We start from the raw sequence: 22,490 nt of genomic DNA, 5'->3' as shown, positions 1-22,490 counted from the left end.
AGCCTCTCTATCACCGACAAAGCCCAACTCAGGCATGTGATGGAATACTCACTGTTGTGTATCTGTAAAGCATGCACTCCCATATTCCGCCACCAGGTAGCACATCCCCTGAAGTCCCAAGGGATCCCAGCATCCCTTGGGAGCACTTTATATAAGCCGGCCCCTAAGGCCTGTTACTCACTCTGGAGTGTCTTAATAAAGACTGAGGTCACTGTTACTTTAAACTCCCGATGTGCAGTCTCGCCTGTGTTAGGAACACAACAACTGCCGATGAGTACACGAATCCAATGCAAAGATGCAGCAAACTGCGGGCATCCTGGAGAAGTTCTTGGAGGGTGAGGACTGGGAAGCCTATGTTGCACAGTTAGACCAGTATTTTGTAGCCAGCGAGCAGGACAGAGAAGGAAACGCTGCAAAAGGGAGAGTGGTCCTCCTCACTGTCTGCGGGGCAGCGACCTACAGCCTCATGAAGAATCTTCTGGCTCCGGTGAAACCCACAGATAAGTCGTATCAGGAGCTGTGTACACTGATTCGGGAGCATCTTAACCTGAAGGAGAGCGTGCTGATGGCGAGGTATCGGTTCTATACGTACCAGCGATCTGAAGGTCAGGAAGTGGCGAGCTACGTCGCCGAGCTAAGGCGACTTGCAGGACAATGTGAGTTTGATGGCTACCTGGAGCAAATGTTCAGAGACTTTTTTGTACTGGGCATTGGCCACGAGACCATCCTACGAAAACTTTTGACTGTGGAGATACCGACCCTCAGTAAGGCCATTGCGATAGCACAGGCTTTTATGTCCACCAGTGATAACACCAAACAAATCTCTCAGCACACAAGTGCTAGCAATGTTCATAAATTAACTGGAACTGTGTTTGCGAGCAAAAATGTACAGGGCAGAAACCACGAGTCTGCAACTGCCAGCAGGCCTCAGGTGACCCAGATGACTTTTGTTGGCATTGTGGAGGCTTCCATTCAGCCTATTCATGCTGCTTCAAAGGGTATGTTTGCAAGAGCTATGGAACAATGGGGCACCTCCAACGAGCTTGCAGATGAGCTGCAAGTTCTGCAAAACCTGCTAACCACAATGTGGCAGAGGAAGATCGATCCATGGTGGACCAAAGCAATTTCGAGCCTCAGAGAGAGGAGGCAGATGCTGAAGTACACTGGGTGGACACATTTTCGATGAAATGTCCACCTATAATGCTAAATGTAAAATTGAATGGCTTACCCATAATCATGGAACTGGACACTGGCGCTAGCCAATCCATCATGAGTAAAAAGATGTTTGAGAGACTGTGGTGCAACAAGGCACTCAGACCAGCCCTGAGCCCCATTCACACGAAACTGAGAACGTACACCAAAGAACTTATCACTGTCCTGGGCAGCGCCATGGTCAAGGTCACCAACGAGGGCACGGTGCACGGACTGCCATTCTGGATTGTCCTGGGCGATGCCCCCACACTGCTGGGAAGGAACTGGCTGGGCAAAATCCGCTGGAACTGGGATGACATCTGAGTGCTATCACATGTCGACGAGGCCTCATGTACCCAGGTTCTTAACAAATTTCTTTCCCTTTTTGAGCCAGGCATTGGAAACTTTTCCGGGGTGAAGGTGCGGATCCACTTGGTCCCAGAGGCACGACCCATTCACCACAAGGCGTGAGCGGTACCTCACATGATGAGGGAGAGAGTGCAAATCGAGATGGACAGGCTGCAATGCGAGGGCATCATCTCCCCAGTGGAATTCAGCGAGTAGGCCAGCCCGATTGTTCCAGTACTCAAAAGTGATGGCACGGTCAGGATTTGTGGCGATTATAAAGTAACTATTAATCGTTTCTCGCTACAGGACCAATACCCACAACCTAAGGCAGACAACCTATTTGCGACACTGGCAGGAGGCAAGACGTTCATCAAGCTCGACCTGACTTCGGCCGACATGACGCAGGAGCTGGAAGAGTCTTCGAAGGGCCTCACCTGCATCAACACGCACAAGGGACTGTTCATCTATAACAGATGCCCGTTTGGAATTCGGTCGGCTGCAGCGATCTTCCAGAGAAACATGGAGGGCCTACTCAAGTCGGTACCACGCATGGTGGTTTTCCAGGATGACATATCGGTCATGGGTCGGGACACCGTCGAGCACCTACAAAACCTGGAGGAGGTCCTCCAGCGACTGGATCGCGTAGGGCTGCGACTGAAGAGGTTGAAATGTGTCTTCATGGCAACAGAAGTGGAGTTTTTGGGGAGAAAGATCACGGCGGACGGCATTCGGCCCACAGACACCAAGACAGAGGCTATCAGGAACGCGCCCAGGCCACAAAACGTCACGGAACTACGGTCGTTCCTGGGACTCCTCAACTATTTTGGTAACTTCCTACCGGGGTTAAGCACCCTCTTAGAGCTGCTACATGTGTTATTGCGTAAAGGTGAGAACTGGGTATGGGGGAAAAAAAACAAGCAATTGCTTTTGAGAAAGCCAGAAATATTTTATGCTCCAACAAGCTGCTTGTATTGTATAACCCGTGTAAAAGACTTGTGCTAGCATGTGATGCGTCGTCGTACGGAGTCGGATGTGCATTACATCAAGCTGACGTCGCCTATGCTTCCAGGAGCTTGTCTAAGGCCGAGAGGGTCGACAGCATGATTGAGAAAGAGGCATTAGCGTGTGTGTTTGGGATAAAGAAAATGCATCAGTTTGGCCTCAAATTTGAGCTGGAAACCGATCACAAGCCCCTCACATCCCTGTTCGCTGAAAACAAGGGGATAAATACTAATGCCTCAGCCCGCATACAAAGGTGGGCACTCGCGCTATCAGCGTATAACTATACCATCTGCCACAGGGCAGGCACCGAGAACTGTGCAGATGCTCTCAGTCGGCTACCATTGCCCACCATGGGGGTGGAAATGGCGCAGCCTGCAAACTTATTGATGGTGGCGCAGCCCGCAGACTTGTTGATGGTCATGGAAGCGTTTAAAAATGATAATTCACCTGTCACAGCCCACCAGATTAGGACTTGGACCAGCCAAAATCCTCTGCTGTCCCGAGTAAAAAAAACTGTGTACTGCATGGGAGCCGGGCCAGCATCCACGTTGAAATGCAAGAGCTAAACAAGCGATTCCAGTGGTGAAAGGACGAGCTGTCCATTCAGGCAGACTGCCTGTTATGGGGTAACCGCGTAGTGCTTCCCAAAAAGGGCAGGGAGACGTTCATCTCGGATCTCCACAGCACACACCCGGGTATAATAATGACGAAAGCGTTAGCCAGATCCCACGTGTGGTGGCCCGGTATCGACTCTGACTTAGAGTCCTGTGTACGGCAATGCAGCGTGTGTGCTCAGTTAAGCAACGCGCCCAGAGAGGCACCACTAAGTTTGTGGTCCTGGCCCTCCAGACCATGGTCGAGGATCCATGTCAACTATGCGGGCCCGTTTCTCGGTAAAATGTTCCTGGTGGTGGTGGATGCTTTTTCAAAATGGATTGAATGTGAAATAATGTCGGGAAGCACCGCCACTGCCACCATTGAAAGCCTGAGGGCCATGTTTGCCACCCACGGCCTGCCTGACATACTGATCAGTGACAACGGGCCATGTTTCACCAGTGCCGAATTTAAAGAATTCATGACCGGCAATGGGATCAAACATGTCATCTCGGCCCCGTTTAAACCAGCCTCCAATGGGCAGGCAGAGCGGGCAGTACAAACAATCAAACAGAGCCTCAAATAAGTCACAGAAGGCTCACTCCAAACCCGCCTGTCCCGAGTACTGCTCAGCTACCGCACGAGACCCCACTCGCTCACAGGGGTGCCCCTAGCTGAGCTACTCATGAAAAGAACACTTAAAACCAGACTCTCGCTGGTTCACCCCAACCTGCATGATGAGGTAGAGAGCAGGTGGCAGCAACAAAATGTAAACGATGGTCACGCCACTGTGTCACGGGAAATTGATCTGAATGACCCTGTGTATGTGCTAAACTATGGACATGGTCCCAAGTGGATCGCGGGCACGGTGATAGCTAAAGAAGGGAGTAGGGTGTTTGTAGTCAAACTAGACAATGGACAAATTTGCAGAAAGCCCCTGGACCAAACGAGGCTGCGGTTCACAGACTGCCCTCAACAACCCACAGCAAACACCAGCTTTTTCGAGCCCACAACACACACCCAAAGGATCAACAACACCACGCCAGACCAGGAAATCAAACCCATCACGCCCAACAGCCCAGCAAGGCCAGGCTCACTCAGCAGCCCTGCAGGGCCAACAACACGCCAGCCCAGCGAGGGCACAGCCAACACACCAGAACAGACATTTGTACCGAGGCGGTCCACCAGGGAAAGAAAGGCTCCCGACCGCCTCACCTTGTAAATAGTTTTCACTTTGACTTTGTGCGGGGAGTGATGTTGTGTATCTATAAAGCATGCACTCCCATATTCCACCACCAGGGAGCGCATCCCCTGAAGTTCCAAGGGATCCCAGCATCCCTTGGGAGCACTGTATATAAGCCAGCCCCTAAGGCCTGTTCCTCACTTAATAAAGAGTCTTAATAAAGACTGAGGTCACTGTTACTTTAACCTCCCTGTGTGCAGTCTCATCTGTGTTAGGAACACAACACTCACCACTTGCCTGATGGATGCAGCTGCAACAATACTCAAGAAGCTCAATACCATCCAGGATGGAACCGTCTGATTGATCGACACTCCTGCCACTAGACTCAACATCTACACCTACACCATTGGTACACTGTGGTTGTAGTAAGCAATATCTATAGTGTAATGTATGTATGCCTGGTTTACCTGCCACCAGGGGGAGCGACCATCGGAGGTCATTGGGCCACAGACACACACGTGCAGCCCTGGTATATAAAGAAAGCCTCCAAGTTTAATCCTCACTTTGAGAGCTAATAAAGTAGAGTCATGTCGCACCTGATTGAGTTCACGGTACTAAGCCCATTGAGTTATTGCATACGCAACATTTGGTGACGAGGCACAATATGAACTTTCACACACATAAAAGGAATGAGCACCATTGGAATCCTGGAGTGATTTGTGGAGGGAGAAGACTGGGAGGATTTTACAGATCGCCTCGAACAGTACTTTGTGGCCAACAAGATGGATAAAGACGCTGACGCCATTAGGCGCAGGGCACTTTTCCTCACGGTTTGTGGTCCAAAAATCTATGGCCTCAAAGAATCTGCTCTCACCTGCACGTCCAACGGAAAAGACCTATGAGGAATTGTGTGCTCTGATTCAGGACCATCTCAAACCTAAAGAAGGCATCATTATCTCGAGATATTGCTTTTACAAGCTTGTTCGTTCTGAGCGCCAGCACATGATGGAATTTGTTGCCGACCTGAGACGTCTCGCTGGGCCGTAAGTTTGGAACCACGTTGGAAGACATGCTGCGCGACGTCTTTGTAATAGGCATAAACTACGAGGTGATCCTGCGGAAGCTGCTGGCTGGGGAGACACTGGATCTGAGCAGGGCCATCACGATCGCTCAGGCTTGCCTGACCACAGTCGATAGTACAAAGCAGATATCCACGCAGAGTTGGAACTCCGCAGCAAGTACTGTGCAACAGATTGTGTCGTCGGTTGGCAGAGCTGCACTTGGCAGGGCCTACCCGACTGTGTTTGCGAAACCTGTAGCTGCTCGAAGTCTGCCATTGGGCACGAATCCGATTTCACCCTGTTGGCGTTGTGGGGGCAATCATCGGCCTCATCAGTGCCATTTCATACAGTATATTTGTGGAGGCTGTGCGAAAATGGGGCACCTTCAGTGGATGTGTCCGCAGCTCAGCAAACATGCTGCGACACACCACGTGGATGATGATGACCGATCCGGAGCGGATCCGACAATGCAACCCGAGATACCCGAGGAGGAAGTCTATAGTGTACATTCGTTCCTGACAAAGAGCCAACCAATAATGATTGAAGTAAAATTGAATGGTGTGCCGGTATCTATGGAATTAGACACAGGTGCGAGTCAGTCAATTATGAGCCAGAGGACTTTCGAAAAGCTATGGGACACCAAGGCCGTGAAACCTAAACTGAGTCCAGTCAATGCAAAATTGCATACCTACACCAAAGAGCTCATACCAGTGATTGGCAGTGCAGCAGTCAAGGTTCTCGTACGATGGGACGGTTCATGATCTATCACTGTGGATCATTCCAGGCAATGGTCCAACGCTGTTCGGCAGGAGTTGGCCCGAATAAATAAAGTGGAACTGGAACGATATTAAAGTTTTGTCATCGGTGGATGACGCTCCGTGTGCTCAAGTGCTGAGCAAATTTCCCTCGCTGTTTGAACCGGCTATCAGCAACTTCATGGGAGCCAAGGTGCAGATCCACCTGGACTCGGATGCAAGACCCATCCATCACAAACCTCGGGCGGTCCCATACATGATGAGGGAGAAGGTCGAAATCGAACTGGACAGACTCCATCATGAAGGGGTCATTTCACCGGTTAAATTTAACGAATGGACTAGTCCCATTGTTCCTGTGCTGAAGAGTGATGGCACTGTCAGGATTTGTGGAGACTACAAGGTTACAATCAACCGAGTTTCGAAACAGGATCAGTAACCGTTACCAAAGTCTGATGACCAGTTTGCAACACTAGCTGGGGGAAAGTCGTTCACCAAATTGGATCTGACGTTGGCCTATATGACACAGGAGCTTGTCGAATCGTCGAAGAAACTTACGTGCATCAATACGCATAAATGGCTGTTCATTTACAACAGGTGTCCTTTCGGAATTCGCTCGGCTGCAGCCATATTTCAGAGAAACATGGAAAGTTTACTGAAGTCCGTCCCTTGAACCATGGTGTTCCAAGACGACATTCTGGTCACAGGTCGTGACACTGCCGAACACCTGCACAACCTGGAAGAGGTTCTGCGTCATCTGAACAAAGTGGGGCTCAGGCTGAAACGTTCAAAGTGCATCTATATGGCACTGGAAGTCGAATTTCTGGGAAGGAAGATTGCTGCAGACGGCATCAGGCCCAGGGGCTCACAAACAGAGGCCATTAAAAAAGCACCCAGACCCCAGAATGTGATGGAGCTGTGTTCGTTCCTTGGTCTTCTCAACTACTTCAGTAAATTCTTACCTAAATTGAGCACATTATTAGAGCCACTGCACATGCTGCTCAGAAAAGGCGACAACTGGGTTTGGGATGTATCTCAAGACAGGGCCTTCGAGAAGGCTAGAAATCTGCTTTTGTTCCAACAAATTGCTGGTACATTATGACCCGTACAAGCGTTTAGTATTGGCCTGTGACGCTTCATCACATGGGGTTGGTTGCGTGCTCCGACAATCCAATGAGTCGGGCAAACTACAACCCGTTGCTTCCGCATCGAGAAGCATGTCTAAAGTGGAAAGAGCCTATGGCATGGTAGAGAAAGAAGCTTTAGCCTGTGTATATGGGGTTAAAAAGATGCACCAGTATCTGTTTGGGTTTCATTTCGGCTTGAAACCGATCACAAGCCGCTCATATCTTTGTTTTCAGAGCATAGAGGTATCAATACCAATGCGTCGTCCCGCATCCAGAGGTGGGCGCTGACATTATCTGCCTATGATTATACCATTCGTCATAGACCTGGCACCAAGAATTGTGCCGATGCATTGAGCCGTTTACCGTTGCCCACGCCAGAGGTGGAAACGCCACAGCCCACAGACCTACTGTTGGTCATGGATGCCTTTGAGAGTGAAGGGTGGCCCTGCCACTGCTCAACAAGTTAGGACCTGGACCAGCCAGGATTCGATCTTACCAGTTGTAAAACGTTGTGTCCTTAGTGGTGATTGGTCGGCCATTCCCAGGGAAGTGTGTGATGAGACCAAACCTTCCAACCGTCGCAAAGACGAACTATCCATTCAATCTGATTGTTTGCTATGGGGTAATCGTGTTGTTATGCCCAAGAAAGGCAGGGAGAGATTTGTACAGGATTTACACAGTACCCATCCCGATATTGTTATGATGAAGGCCATTGCCAGGTCTCACGTTTGGTGGCCTGGCATTGACTCTGATTTGGAGTCATATGTGCATCAGTGCAACACTTGCATGCAGTTAAGCAATGCACCAGTGGAATCTCCGCTAAGTCTGTGGTCGTGGCCATCCAAACCATGGTCAAGGATCTACATCGACTATGCGGGTCCTTTCCTGGGAAAAATGTTTTTGGTGGTGCTGGATGCGTATTCCAAATGGATAGACTGTCATCCAGCACATCCACAGCCACCATTGAGAGCCTTCGTGCCATGTTCACCACTCATGGTCTACCCGACATCGTTGTGAGTGACAACGGATTGTGCTTCACGAGTTTAGAGTTTCAAGAGTTTATGAGACTCAATAGTATCAAGCACGTAAGGCCAGCACCATTCAAACCCGCGTCCAATGGTCAAGCGGAGTGGGCCGTCCAAACCATCAAGCAGAGCCTGAAACGCGTAACTCACGGTTCTTTGCAGACTCGCTTGTCACACATACTGCTTAGTTACAGGACGAGACCCCACATGCTTACCGGGGTCCTGCTGAACTGTTGATGAAGAGAGGTCTCAAGACCAGGCTCTTGCTTGTCCACCCTGATCGTAACGATCATGCCGAAAACAGACGTCAACATAAGCAGTGGTATCATGATCACACTGCCGTGTCACGCGACATCTCTATTCCTAATACTGTGTAGTGCTAAATTATGGTCAAGGCCCCAAGTGGGTCACTGGCACTGTTATGGCCAAAGAGGGTAACAGGGTGCTTATTGTTAGGCTCACTAATTGCACTCATGCAGGAGGCACATTGATCAGATGAAATTGCGGCACACAGACGAACTGGAACAGCTTGAAGAAGACACCTTCAATGACCAACCAATTCATATTCAGCCATCAGAAGACCCTGCTGTTGTGAATGAATCTGGACCTTCAATCCCCGACATGGATACTGCCACTCCCATTAGATCGGCTACCCAGCCTCAAGTCATGAATGATTCGGAGAGTTCACCCAGATCTGGAATTGAACTGAGACGATCAACTAGGGAGCAGAAAGTCCTGGACCGTCTCAATTTGTAAATAGGACTGGTACCAAGATCTTGAGAATGATGTAATGTATTATGCCTGGGTTTATTTGCCACCAGGGGGAGTGACCGTCAGAGGTCACTGGGCCACAGACACTCATGTGCAGCCTTTGTATATAAAGAAAGCATCCATGTTTAATCCTCACTTTGAGGGCAAATAAAGTAGAGTCAGGTCGCACCTGATTGAGTTCGCGGTACTAAGCCTATTGAGTTATTGCATATGCAACATATAGGAACACAGCAGCAACTCACCAAACTTACTTTAATATAACCTCCCAGCCCTGCAGCCTTAACCAGTGAGAAGGGCTAGAGCAGGGAAAGGAATACTCTCACCTCCAATTTCACCATGTCGACTTGGACATTTCATTTGGTTAGGTTTCTGGAATTCCCCACCTAACACCATAATAGGAATGCCATTACCACAGGGACAGCAGCAGTTCAGGAAGAAGGCACACTACCGCCTTCTCAGGACAATTAGGGAAGGATAGTAAATGCAACCTTGTCAGCATCACTCACATTCCCGAGAAAAAATAAAACAAATTAGGCGCTAGGAAATTCTACGGTGTCTCAAATGACCCTTCCTTGATTTTTAAATAACATTGGGCCATAAATTGGGTCCTCTCCGGGTGCATATGATGTGCGCATGCATCCGAAATGGCCCCACAAGTTCCGGCTTTAGGCGTGCAAAGCGCATGTGCCTAGTCCCAGCACTTCAGAAATGTCTTTTGACAGATCTCACGCATCCCAGGGAGAAGGGCCTTCCCAGGTGGAGATTTGGGCTATTTGCTCAACTGTTGCCCAACGAATGTCCTTAAAATGCTTACCCTAGTGTAAGAGTTTTAAAAGTTAGAAAAATTTAATTTTTAACCCTATTAAAACATTTTCAAAAAAATAATTGTTTTCCTAAAATATTTAATTTAATTTCAATTAATTTAAAATATGTGAGGTGATTTGTTCATTTATTGTGTTGTGTTTCTGTGTTTTGGGGGCTATTCTCATTGATAGTAATGGGAGCTCGTACAAACGGAATTCACCATTATCATCAATGAGAATATTACATTGTGATTGGTGGTCCAGGTTCACGTGATCCCAGGATGCACTTACGTTCCTGGGATGCGTGAGCCTCTGTGCTGGGCTGCGCATCTGAGCTTCAGACAGTGTTCATTCCTCAGGGACTACCAGGTACTTTCGTTAAAAAATTTTCGGTCAGAGCCACCCGCCCATGGGAAGCCTCCGACTGCAATTTTTAGCCCATTGACAAAATCAGCAGATAATGTACTCTGGGGGTGAATTGCAACTTCATCAGGGGTGCCATAAAACAGGCAGTAGCCGATTGGTCGCCCATTATACACCTGCCTGATTTTCCTTTTCTTTGAAGTCAATGTTTCTGTTATGGAATTAAATGTCGAATTAACAAGTTCTGATCATTTACTTTGATTATGTCTATTATTAATGCTCATACATTGATGTTTGGTTTGCAATAAAATATCTCAGTGACAATAATCATGTTAGCCTTTCTACTGTTTATTTTGTGTTTTTAATAAAAAAGCAAAGGAGTCAACCAGGTTAAGGATTTCTGGAATAGATACGTAAACAGTAATTCATCTACAAACAGCATTAACTTATGTGGATTACCAAAGTGGACCTTCTCTACCTCTTTGCTTGTTTTGCCTTTCCAAGTAACTTAAATATAAAAACAATAAAGTAAAGAATAGACTTGTCCCTCGGGTGTTATGAAAGGGCCTGACAATGGCATAATTAATAATAATCATTACATGCATTGCATACTACAGAACAGTGCTCATTTGGATAAAGACAGGGCTAAAAATCACATGAGTTTTGAAACTCAGTTGAATGCTTTCTTGGCATTGAGGAACAAAGTGGTAGTAGGTTAATAAATGCCTTCTTCCCAGTAATATTGTGATATTATGCAGTAACAGAACATTTTATGTAGTTTACAGAGCCCTACAGCTGCCCTCTTGCCGAGGCCTCAGAGAAATGCTGTAGTAGCCAGAGGAGTTTTTGCATACCAACAGCATGTTGAATAACGCTGAATTCTGTGTAGGCCAGGGGATACACAAGAGGACATGGCTAGAATTGTCTGATTACATATCCTTCAACTTTATTAGAGCGTGTCGGTCATCGGTATCTTTAGTTGAGAGGGAGGAGATTGTTATGCTAATACACTGATTTCCTTTTATTTTGGAATATATGCTGATGCTGATGGGTTTGACTGGGACTGCAGACATTAATGGTTTATCTGCACAGCCATATTCAAAGAAGGAAGACATGATGCAACAGGGAATAATCTGCTGAGGTTGGATTTAATAGGACAAAATAGAGGAAACTTTATTCTGCATCGAGCTGTACTATTTTTGACTTATAAGTGCTTGAAGCTAAACTGGATACTGAGATGAAAGTGTTCTATTATCAACCCTAACATCTTCCATATTAATGATCACAAAATTTATCAAAGAAAAACATACTGTATATGATTAACTGTTAAGTATTCTCTTCCTAATTTCAGTGCCTAGTAAAGATTCTTCAGACTTCAGTGTCAAAATAAATAAACCCTCCTCATTACCAACCACCAGTGGGGCCACAGTTCCTATATTATTATCGGTAAGTTTTTGGGGTGGCACTTTTCTAAGCGTACAAACCATTTCACCTTGCCATGCATCATTGCAAAGTCAATGATAGTCCATTAGCCATTTTATAAATATGAAAATATTAATTTGCTTCTGTAAATATTGCATTGCATAAAGATTAGATCATAGCTCTGGGCTGGGCAGCCATCCTGATCAACATCAAGGTAATGCATCATCTCACGTGGTTTATGTCAAAAATATCATGTTTATTTTTTTTATTCATTCACGGAATGTGGGATCGCCGGCCATGCCAGCATTTAATACTCATCCCTAATTGCCTCAAGAAGGTGGTGTTGAATTGCCTTCTTGAATATAACTGGGTGGTTTGCTAGGCCATTTCAGAGGGCAGTTAAGAGTCAACCACATTATTGTGGGTCTGGAGTCACATACAGGCCAGACTGGGTAAGGACAGCAGATTTCCTTCCCTAAAAGACATTAGTGACTAGATGGGTTTTTACAACAAAATGCGAAGATTCATGGTCACCATTACTGATACTAGCTTTTTATTCCAGATTTATTTAATTAGCTGGTGAAATTCCCCAGCTGCTGTGGTGGGATTTGAACTCATATCTCTAGATCATTAGTCCAGGCCTCGGGATTACTGGTCCAGTAACATAACCACCATACTACTGTACTCTGTCTTAAAAGTTCTATGTGCTGTTATTATCCCATACTTGCACATTAAATAGAAAGCCCCATATTGGTTTGGAGCTGAACATTTATTTTATTATTAATGTGTATACAACATTTATTATCAACGTGTATAAAATCCATCTTGTGTGAAACATAAACATTAGGCTTTCTTGTATCATGAAAATTTCAATAGCCTTACTGATTTGTTATGATTCTTGTTCTTGGTAGAATGATCCACAAAGTGAAGAGTATGATAATTTTGATGATTTAACATCCGAATCCAGCTTTGGATCAGATATCCTGAAGCAGACAGATGTACATGTCAATTCAAATCTGCATTCTTCCAAGGTAAGTCAGGTTGTAAATACATCCAGGTGCTTTCACACCACGTTAAATTTACAGGGTAAATGTTTATTTTTGTTAAGGCAAATAGGCAGATTTTGAACAAGGGCTACATGTCTGATTGAATACGGATATGCCACAATTATCACAATTACAGTACGCAGTGATTTTGCTTCACATGGATAGTAAAGTTGAAATGTAAATTGGGAGTCAACCTAAATCAAGTTAGCATGAGCCTTCAATGGAAGAAGGTGTCTCACTCTGCTGCACTCAGGGTTGGCCCTAATGCTAGGTTTACACTCCAACCTTTTAGTGTTGGCGCAACGCAAAACTACTTTGCTTCAATGCTACCGTTGTAGTGTAAATGTAATTTGATATAACAAGATTACTAACATCTGTGATAAACATAAAAACTGTGAATGCAAAAAATCTGAAACTTAAAAATATATAGAAATTGTTGGAATTGCACAGCAGTTAATTGGTCATTAATTTAAAAAAATTAATTCGTACAGCACCTTATTTCATTGAAATGCCTCAAAGTCAGGTCAGTCAGCATTTGAAGGAAAAACATTTTGACACGCAAAAATAATTAGTTACAATAGAAATGCAGTTGAACATGAATTTGCCTTGACACCAGCTGCAACTATACCCAACATTCCAAAGTTATATTATAGGGGAAAAAAAGATGTACAAAAAAATAAATTTTTGCAATGGTGAGTTTTGAACTTTTTGAAGCAAAAAGGGTTTTAATAGTCCCAAATGGTTTTCCATGGAGGTTTTAGGGCTATGGTTCCCGTGCAATTTTTATTCCACTCGCCCTCCCCTCCACACACTTTTTGAGTCCTCTGATCACCCTTTTAACATGTTTCTGCATGTTCTTATTTTCATCGCAATGAACCCCTTCCCCATTCTCTCTGCAGGATATATCTTTAGTCATTGAATGCAAAATGGAAGCAGTACACAGACCAATGTACAAATTAGATGAATGACCAGTTTCTGTTTGTGGTGGTGATGACTGGGGTAGAAATGTTAACCAAAGCACAAATACTCTCATGGGATCTTTCACATCCACTTGAGAAGGCAATGCAGCACTCTCTCAGTACTACAGTTATACAGGGCCTTGGTGACACCGCACCTGGAGTATTGTGTGCAGTTTTGGTCTCCTTACCTAAGAAAGGATATACTTGCCATAGAGGGAGTGCAGTGAAGGTTCACCAGACTGATTCCTGGGATGGCAGGACTGTCATATGAGGAGAGATTGGGTCAACTAGGCCTGTATTCACTAGAGTTTAGAAGAATGAGAGGGGATCTCATTGAAACGTATAAAATTCTGACTGGGTTGGATAGACTGGATGCGGGGAGGATGTTTCCCCTGGCTGGGAAGTCTAGAACAAGGGGTCACAGTTTCAGGATACGGGGTCGGAAATTTAGGACCGAGATGAGGAGAAATTTTTTCACTCAGAGGGTTGTGAACCTGTGGAATTCTCTACCACAGAAGGCTGTGGAGGCCAAGTCACTGAATATATTTAAGAGGGAGATAGATTTCTAGAAACAAAAGGCATCAAGGGATATGGGGAAAAAGCAGGAATATGGTGTTGAGATAGAGGATCTGGTGTTGAGATAGATGATCAGCCATGATCATATTGAATGGCGGTGCAGATTCATAGGGCCAGATGGCCTACTACTGCTCCTATTTTCTATGTTTCTATGTTTTTACTACACTGAAGCCTCAGCTTAGATTATGTGCTCAAGTCCTGGAGTGGGACTTGAACCCACTACCTTCTGACACAAACGGCGAGAATGCTACCATGGAGTCAAAATCATAAATGCCGGAAATAGCAAATGAGATAGCGATAGAGGAAGTCATACCCCCACCACCACCTCGTCAACACTAATGCTTAATTTCATTTTTTTAATTGTTTTTAATTAGGTTGCCTATATAACAACATTCTGAAAGTATTTCATTGCATGAAGTATTTTGAGGCATTTTAATAAAATAAGGTACTGTACAAATGATTAAAAAAAAATGAATGACCAATTAACTGCCAGTACGAGACATACCCTTCCATTGGTTGACAGGAAGATCTTAAAGTTTAGGGACTGATAGACTGGATGTTGTTGTTGCCACCCACGGATTACAACCAGCTGCACAGAACCAACAGAACAAGAAAGAAAACCAGAAAATGCTGGAAACACTCCGCAGGTCAGGCAACAACTGCAGAGAGGACAAACAAGTCAACATTTCGGATGTGCGCACTTTGTCAAGACTGGAAAATAACACAGATAAGCAATGTTTAACAGGAACAGAACAAGGGGAAGGATAATTGGGAGGGGAAAAAACAAAAACACACACAACACACATCCCACACACAAACACCAACAGAACAAGCAATGCTTTAACCCCACCCCACTCACCCTCACTGTATGGAGGGGAGACTGAAAGCAGCAGTTTTGACAGCCTTGAAGCACATAGCGTGAATGGGGACTGAACAAGCAAATTGTAAGGAAGAAATGTGAATGATTGGTAACTAAGCCAATAAAGTATTTTAGAAGCATAGTCAATGTTGTAATTGTCAACAGCGTATTGTAAAGTTCCACAAAGAGCAATGGGATAAATGACTATATAATCTGTTTTAATGGTATTGGCTGAGGATGCAATGTTGGCAGACACTTCTTCTCTAAATAGTATCATCGGATATTTTATGTTCATCTGAGCTGACTGATGGGGCCTCGGTTTAACACCTTAACTGAAAGACAGCACCAACAACAGTGCAACATGCCCTCAATGTTGCATTGAAATGTCAGCCTAGATTACAGGAACATAGGAACCAGAGTAGGCTATTTAGCCCCTCAAATCTTTTCCCCTTTCAATGAGACCATGGCTGATCTGTGACCTAACTCCATATACTGTACTCGCCTCTTCCCCATATCCCTTAATATTTTTGGTTAACAAAAATCTATCAATCTCAGAGTTAAAGGTAACAATTGACATAGCATCACTTGCCGTTTGCAGAAGAGAGTCCCAAACTTTTAGTGCTTGGATGTGCATTTGAAGTGCCGTAGCCTACAAGAGCTGGAAAGTGGGATTAGGCCGGATAGCTTTTTGTCAGCCAGCACGGACACGATGGGCTAAAATGGCTTCCTTCCGTGCTCTAAATTTCTATGATTCTATGAAACTTCTACCATCCTTTGCGTGTAGAAGTATTACCTAACTTCACTCCTGAAAGGCCTGGCTCTAATGTTTACACTATGCTCTCTAGTCCTAGACTCCCCAACCAGTGGAAATAGTTTATTTCTATCTACCCTATCAGTTCCCCTTAATATCTTGAAAACTTCAATCAAGTCACCCCTACCTTTTAAATTCCAGGGAATACAACCCTAGTTTGTGTAATCTCTTCTTGTAATTTAACCCTCACAGTCCAAATATAATTCTGGTAAACCTACGCTGCACTCCCTCCAAGACCAATATATCCTTCCTAAGCTGTGACACCCAGAACTGTTCACTGTACTCCAGGTACCCCTCCACCACCCACGCAGGTAGCTGCAGTGTGTACTATCTACAGGAATCACTGCATCAACTCACCAAGCTCACTTTAACAGCACCTCTAAGAAATTTAACCTCTACCACCAGGACAAACAAGAGCAGAAAAGTAATGGGAACACCCTCATCTCCAAATTACCCACCAAGTCACACACCTTTCTACTTGGACATATTTCACCATTCCTTCAACATCGCTGGGCTAAAGTCCTAGGGCAGCTTTCCAAGATCAAAATGGGAGAACCATCATGTACAAGGACAGCAGCAGTTCAAAGAGAAGGACAACTACCACGTTTTCAGGGCAGATATGGATGGATAATAAATATGTTCTTGCCAGTGTCGCCTACATCCTGAGAACAATTAAAAAATAGAAATTCAACTCCACTTGCAAAAGCTGTTTTGTCTTTTCTTCATCATTTTTGCAGTCAGAAGGCAAACATTTATAAACAAATAATTTGAATTGTTGACCATTCTGAGTTTATTGCCGCACGGTTATACAAATAAACACTTGGGCTATTTAATAATTTCAGAATTTCAAGATCCTTTGTAATATCCTCTTTGTACCTTAGAATAATTGCATTAATGTTGTGTAATTCTGGGATTTCATATTTAGAATAACATTTTAAAATCCATTTTTTTTATGTGGTTCTAGCTGAGTGGCAGTTTACTGAGCTTATACAGTAATGCTGGGGATTTTGGAGAGGTTCCAATTCAGGGAACTGTACAATTCAAATTGCAATATGAAGAAACAAAGAAAGAATTCCAGATCCAAGTGATACAGTGCCGAGGGTTGGCTGTAGCTAACATGAAAAAATACACCTCTGATCCGTAAGCAAAGTCTTGCCTTTCATTTAATTTAGGAACTGGCTATTTTGATTTATGAATTAAAAATTGTACTCGGCTGCAATCGATTTTCCATCATTACAAATAAAGTAAGGTCTTCTGAAAAGACAGCTAGCCCACGACTTAAATTTTTATATTTAGCTTTCATTGGTAGATAACAAATCTCAAATTCTTTCCTACTTTGAAACAATTAATATATGTGTAGTTGGTATATTTTATTGCAACTGGAGATATTTGGAAGGCAGGCGGTAAAAGCAAAGGTTTGATATTTTTTTGCACCGTCTGCTGAGCTGTGTGTTATTTCTGTTCATTCAGCAGGTTAGTGGTCATCTGGTTGTGATTTTCAGTTTAGTGCTTGCTTGACCAGCTTTACAGAATACAAGAAAAAAAAAATCAAAATTCAGTATGTATGCTGTGGGCCGAAAGGGATCTTAGAGTTCACAGTACATATGCATCAAACAATATGACACTACTTTATAATTTGATTCAAAATATACTGGGGGAAAATTGGATTAAATCGACCTTTTTTGATATTTAGAAGAATTCTTAAATTGATGTGTGACATCTGTCTAGGCAGAGTGGATAAGCCACATCTGTGTGGGCTGATTGAGTGCTTGGTGTTACTTGTTAAATGCTCATGACACAGTGACGAAATTTGTTCCATTTAGCAATTATTTGCAATTCAGATTCATTCTTATCTCAGGTTCTTTACTTAAAATGGTCAGTAGGTGTGCATTTCCCAGATATTAAAATAAGGAGATAAATTGGCCTCCTTTCAATTTACATAGGTTTTCTTGTGGTACACTAATGCGATGTATTCACAGCAAGCAATGGGGATCTTTCCTCAGGCGCATCCTTTTTGAACCTTATTAAAAACCCCAATTGAGCCAGTTGGACAGGATGAATGACAAGTTATTTTGTTGATAACTGACTAATCTGTAAAAATCCCTGAATAGATTTAATTACTGATGTTTCTTGAAGTCTTTTTTCAAGCAGTCCTAATTAGTATCCAATTAGCATTTATTTAAACTATACAGTATTTCTAACACACAACATGAAAAAGCCTCTTTAACCATATTTTATTTAGCAAAACCCCCATCTCGATTCAAATACATGTACTGTATTTGAACTAATGAAAATGTTGGGAAATTTAAAAAATGCATGGTATTGTTCTTCGCTGTAGATATCACACATTTCAGAACATTACCCCAGAAAGACTATATTTGAAGCCTCAGATATAGGGGTACTATTACATCCTTTAATTCCATCTCTTAGTGAAGATGCATATTGTAGGAACAGGCTTCAAAAATATCTGTAAAATCTGCTCAGATTCCATTGAGAACTGTTAGAAATAGCCAAATTTAAGGCTATCTCTGGTCACTTTAATAATCAGGATTGACTATAAACCAATCTGGTGGGTATATTGTATTTAATCAGAGTTTAAGACGGAATATAACACATTAGTTATACACCAAAAACATACGACTGTAACAAGTAGTTGATACTGATCCGATTGGACAAACGGCTGCTGCACGTGAGCAGTTCTCTGGCTTGCTGTCTCTATCTATTTGTCTAGAGCTTCCTTCGGTAAAGCATGGGATCACCCAAAGAGTGTTCGACTAGTCCAACTTCTGTTTCACTCTCCCCTCACACTGTTTGTGAGATCATCATTGAGGAAGCTTACTTTTATTCTCTTTTTAGGGGTGAACCTGACATAGGATATTGACAAGACCTTTTGACCTATAGAGGTTTCCCATAAAACATAATACCCAACGACGTATCGCATTCTTTATCTCGATTCATATGTCAAAGACCGCCCTGAAGAGTTTGGCTACATATCTTGTTGTTTATACTTCCCAGGATTTCTTCCTTTGGAAATCGTTTCATCTCTCTTGTCCCTATTCTCTCGGGTACAATTCTGAAGCCCAAACTAGAAAACTGCTCGCTTCAGAGTCGTTATCTCCTTTACTATGTAACTATCATCATCATCACAGGCAGTCCCTCGGAATCGAGGAGGACTTGTTTCCACTCTTAAAATGAGTTCTTAGGTGGCTGAACAGTTCAATATGAGAATCACAGACTCTTGTCACAGGTGGGGCAGATAGTCGTTGAGGGAAGGAGTGGGTGGGACTGGTTTGCCGCACGCTCTTTCCGCAGCCTGCGCTTGATTTCTGCATGCTCTCGGCGATGAGACTCGAGGTGCTCAGAGTGCCCTCCCGGATGCACTTCCTCCACTTAGGGCGGTCTTTGGCCAGGGACACCCAGGAGTCAGTGGGGATGTTGTTGCAACTTGCTTACATTAACTCTCACAACTTCCATCCATTCTAAGTCTTTCTATAGCAAATTGTCTAAAGATACGTAAACAAAGTTGAAAACAACAGATAATGGTTGTCATAGTGCAAAATGCTATAACATCTCAGCAGGGTACCAAAACATTAGCATTTCTAAGCAGCTAGTCTGAGGAGATATTGGGGCCGAAATTGCCCCTTCCCTTAAGGCCTGTTACTGCCGGAAATCAGCGGCCACACTGCGGAGAGCAATGGCCGCCAATTTCTTGTGTAATTTTTAAAATTCCACTCCTGCAGTATCCCGTCGAAAAATCTTGCTCCCGCCTGACAGTGCCAAAAGCCACTTTTCTCTGCCGATGCAGTGAGGCTGTAGTCCTTATAAAATGGTGGTGCAGTTCCCATTAAAGAGGAGGATCTACTACCTCTACCGCCATGTTTATTTTTTGTCAGCCAACTGTCATGTCAGGCTGGCAATTACGCACCTGGATTCGGCTGGGTCACCAACAGGCAGCCTGGCACCCCTCTTGGATGACACAGCGCCATGATGATATCATCAGCGCTTCGCTGATGACTGACAGCAGCGGCCACTGCACCCACCCATAACTTCCGTCCCTCTAGTGTGCGAACTTCCGCTCACTGCTGCACATCCGCCCCCATTATGATCGATTTCCGGTCTGCAAATTTTGCTCAAGAGGCCATCGCATCTGCCGCGCTGGTAAAATCACCAGAAACAGGATAGGTGCGCCCTGTTTCTAGCGGTGGGCAATTTCAGCCCCATTTCGTCTCCAGTTCAAAACAATGATTTAAACACAGTACCCTTCATGTCAGTTTTATACATTTTGAACCCCTGATTTCTAACAAAACGTAAATTTGTGAAATCCTTAAAATTGCTGTAATTAACTTTTACTTAAAAAGCAACTTTTCTGTACTGATAAACTTTGTTACTGCAGCCAATTTCAAACACTGGGGACTGCTGGGAGAGTCTAGGTTTGAGCATACAATTTTACTACTTGGTGAGTTCCACATGTCAGATTTGCTATCACAGAAAGTAAGAGAACAGAAGCTATGTGCATCCAGTGTAGGGAGTGAGGGACACTTGGGCCCAGAATATCCTAGGTTTATTTCGTACAACTTTTAGTATATGATTACAAACTGGCATTGGCAGATGCCTGATCATTCTCTTGGCTCAAGTGTTGTGTATGCAATTGAGAGACCAGGCAAAAACATACATAAAGGTTATCAGAGGCACTGACATGCTTATAATGAGCTTAGTCAACTATGACTGGATATAAACCAACTTATTTGATTTGAAACAAGTCCTTGCTACACATGAAACAGCAAGCTGCAAACTGTTTCAGTAAATCAGTAAACAATGGGCACTTAACATCCCTACAATGTGTAGTGAAAAGAAGTTGGGGAAAACATTCAAATGTAATGAGACAGAAAATATACAGGCCCTGAAATTCTGATGTCCCGGGTCCGTACGAAGTTTCTATGGACCCAGGAAGCATTGGAAAAGCCGGGTTTCAACGCGCAATGCGCATGCGCTGAAAACCGGCTTTTCCGATCTGTCAAGTTTCTGGCTTGACAGATCATCCACGGATCGGGAGCGAGGACACTTGCAGGGCAAGATTTCCGATATTTACGAATATATTGCCCAGCAAATGTCCTTTACAATCTTGCGCCTGAAAAAGCAGGCATATAGCCTACTTTTACAGGCGCAAGTGTTTAAAAATACACAAAAACATTTAAAAATAAAGTTTTCAAAACACATTTTATTTTTAAAAACCCTCCCCACTACGGTAAGTTTATTTTAAGGCTTAATTAAAAAAAGTTTTAAAAAGTCAGGAAAATATTTTTTTAATAAGAATTTTAATTTAAATGAATGTTAAAAATGTCGTTTATTTTCTATTTTTTATTGTGTTTTGGGTGTTTGGGGGGGTGTTTCTCATTCATAATAATAGAACTCCTATTACTATGAATGAGAATCTATACTACACCTCATTGGCTGCTGTCTCCAGATCACGGCCTGCGCACGTCCCGATGGGCACGTGCTGTGACGCGCAGTCACGGGAGGCCTCAGGCTCAGAAGTTCCAACGGGCGAAGCAGCAACAGGTAAGTGCGCATCGTTTTTCTCTCTTTTCGTCGTTTGCCCGTGGGAAGAGCTCGAATGGAATTTCAGGGCCGTTGATACGGAAAAGTTGTAACTTGAAAGGTGATGTTCCTAAAAGTTTTTAGTTTACTTGAAAATGGAGCCGACAATGGTCACTTGAAATCTAAATTAACATAGATAGTTCAACCTAAATTTATAGAAATATAACAAGTACTCCACCATATATAAAACAATCTCAATTAATTTTACATGCCTGAGAAGAATTCTGTCAGAACACTGTCATTGTTATATAATGCTTGATTGGTTTATATGCTTTGTAACTAAAATATCCAAACAGATATATATTGCTCAGATGCCAAGTAATGGTGCCTTTTGATATCAATTTCTACTTAATAGTCTGTTTCAGCTAGCATATTTTCAATAAGAAATTTCTGTTTGAAAAATATAATCGAAATTTCAAAGTATTTAAAAACGTATTGAAGTGTTAGAACATGAGAACAAATAAATGGGAGTAGGCCATATGGCCCCTCGAGCCATTCAATAAGATCACGGCTGATCATCGACCTCAACTCAACTTTCCCGCCCGATCTCCATATCCCTTGATTCCCCTAGAGTCCCAAAATTTATCTATCTTAGCCTTGAATATACTCAAATACTTAGCATCCTCAGCCCTCTGGGGAAGAGAATTCCAAAAATTCACAACCCTGAGTGAAGAAATTCCTCCTCATCTCGGTCTTAAATGGCCTGCTCCTTATCCTGAGACTGTGCCCCCGAGTACTAGACACTCTAGCTAGGGGAAACAACCTCTCAGCATCGACCCTGTCAATCCCCTTCAGAATCTTGGGCCCAAAATTCGTCACCATTTAGCTCCAAATTTTTGATGATTTTTTTCGATAAGGTTCTTATGATGTCACTCGGGGTCAAACCCACCCATAATGCCATTTTTGCGAGTTTCGCCAATAAGGACTTTTTCAGAAACGGCGCTGGGGACTACCTACCTTGAAAAACCTTACTTTGCCAAATTGGAGTCAGATAGAAAT

At 43.8% G+C, this 22,490-nt stretch overlaps 1 protein-coding gene across 3 annotated transcripts in view; it reads left to right on the top strand.

The window, feature by feature from the left end:
* The window catches only part of LOC139267266 (synaptotagmin-like protein 1), a 338,973-nt gene that overhangs the window by 275,476 nt on the left and 41,007 nt on the right, over positions 1-22,490 (top strand). For all 3 annotated transcript variants that reach the window (XM_070885306.1, XM_070885305.1, XM_070885304.1), the window contains 3 exons: positions 11,572-11,666; positions 12,554-12,673; positions 16,858-17,033. In XM_070885306.1, coding sequence (XP_070741407.1) covers positions 11,572-11,666; positions 12,554-12,673; positions 16,858-17,033 — 391 coding nt within the window. The remainder of the gene's footprint in view (positions 1-11,571; positions 11,667-12,553; positions 12,674-16,857; positions 17,034-22,490) is intronic.

This window comes from Pristiophorus japonicus, chromosome 7 (genome assembly GCF_044704955.1).
Source record: "Pristiophorus japonicus isolate sPriJap1 chromosome 7, sPriJap1.hap1, whole genome shotgun sequence".
NCBI lineage: Eukaryota > Metazoa > Chordata > Chondrichthyes > Pristiophoridae > Pristiophorus > Pristiophorus japonicus.
The sequence above is the reverse complement of the archived record's forward strand: the minus strand, read 5'-3'. Positions and strand labels throughout refer to the sequence as shown.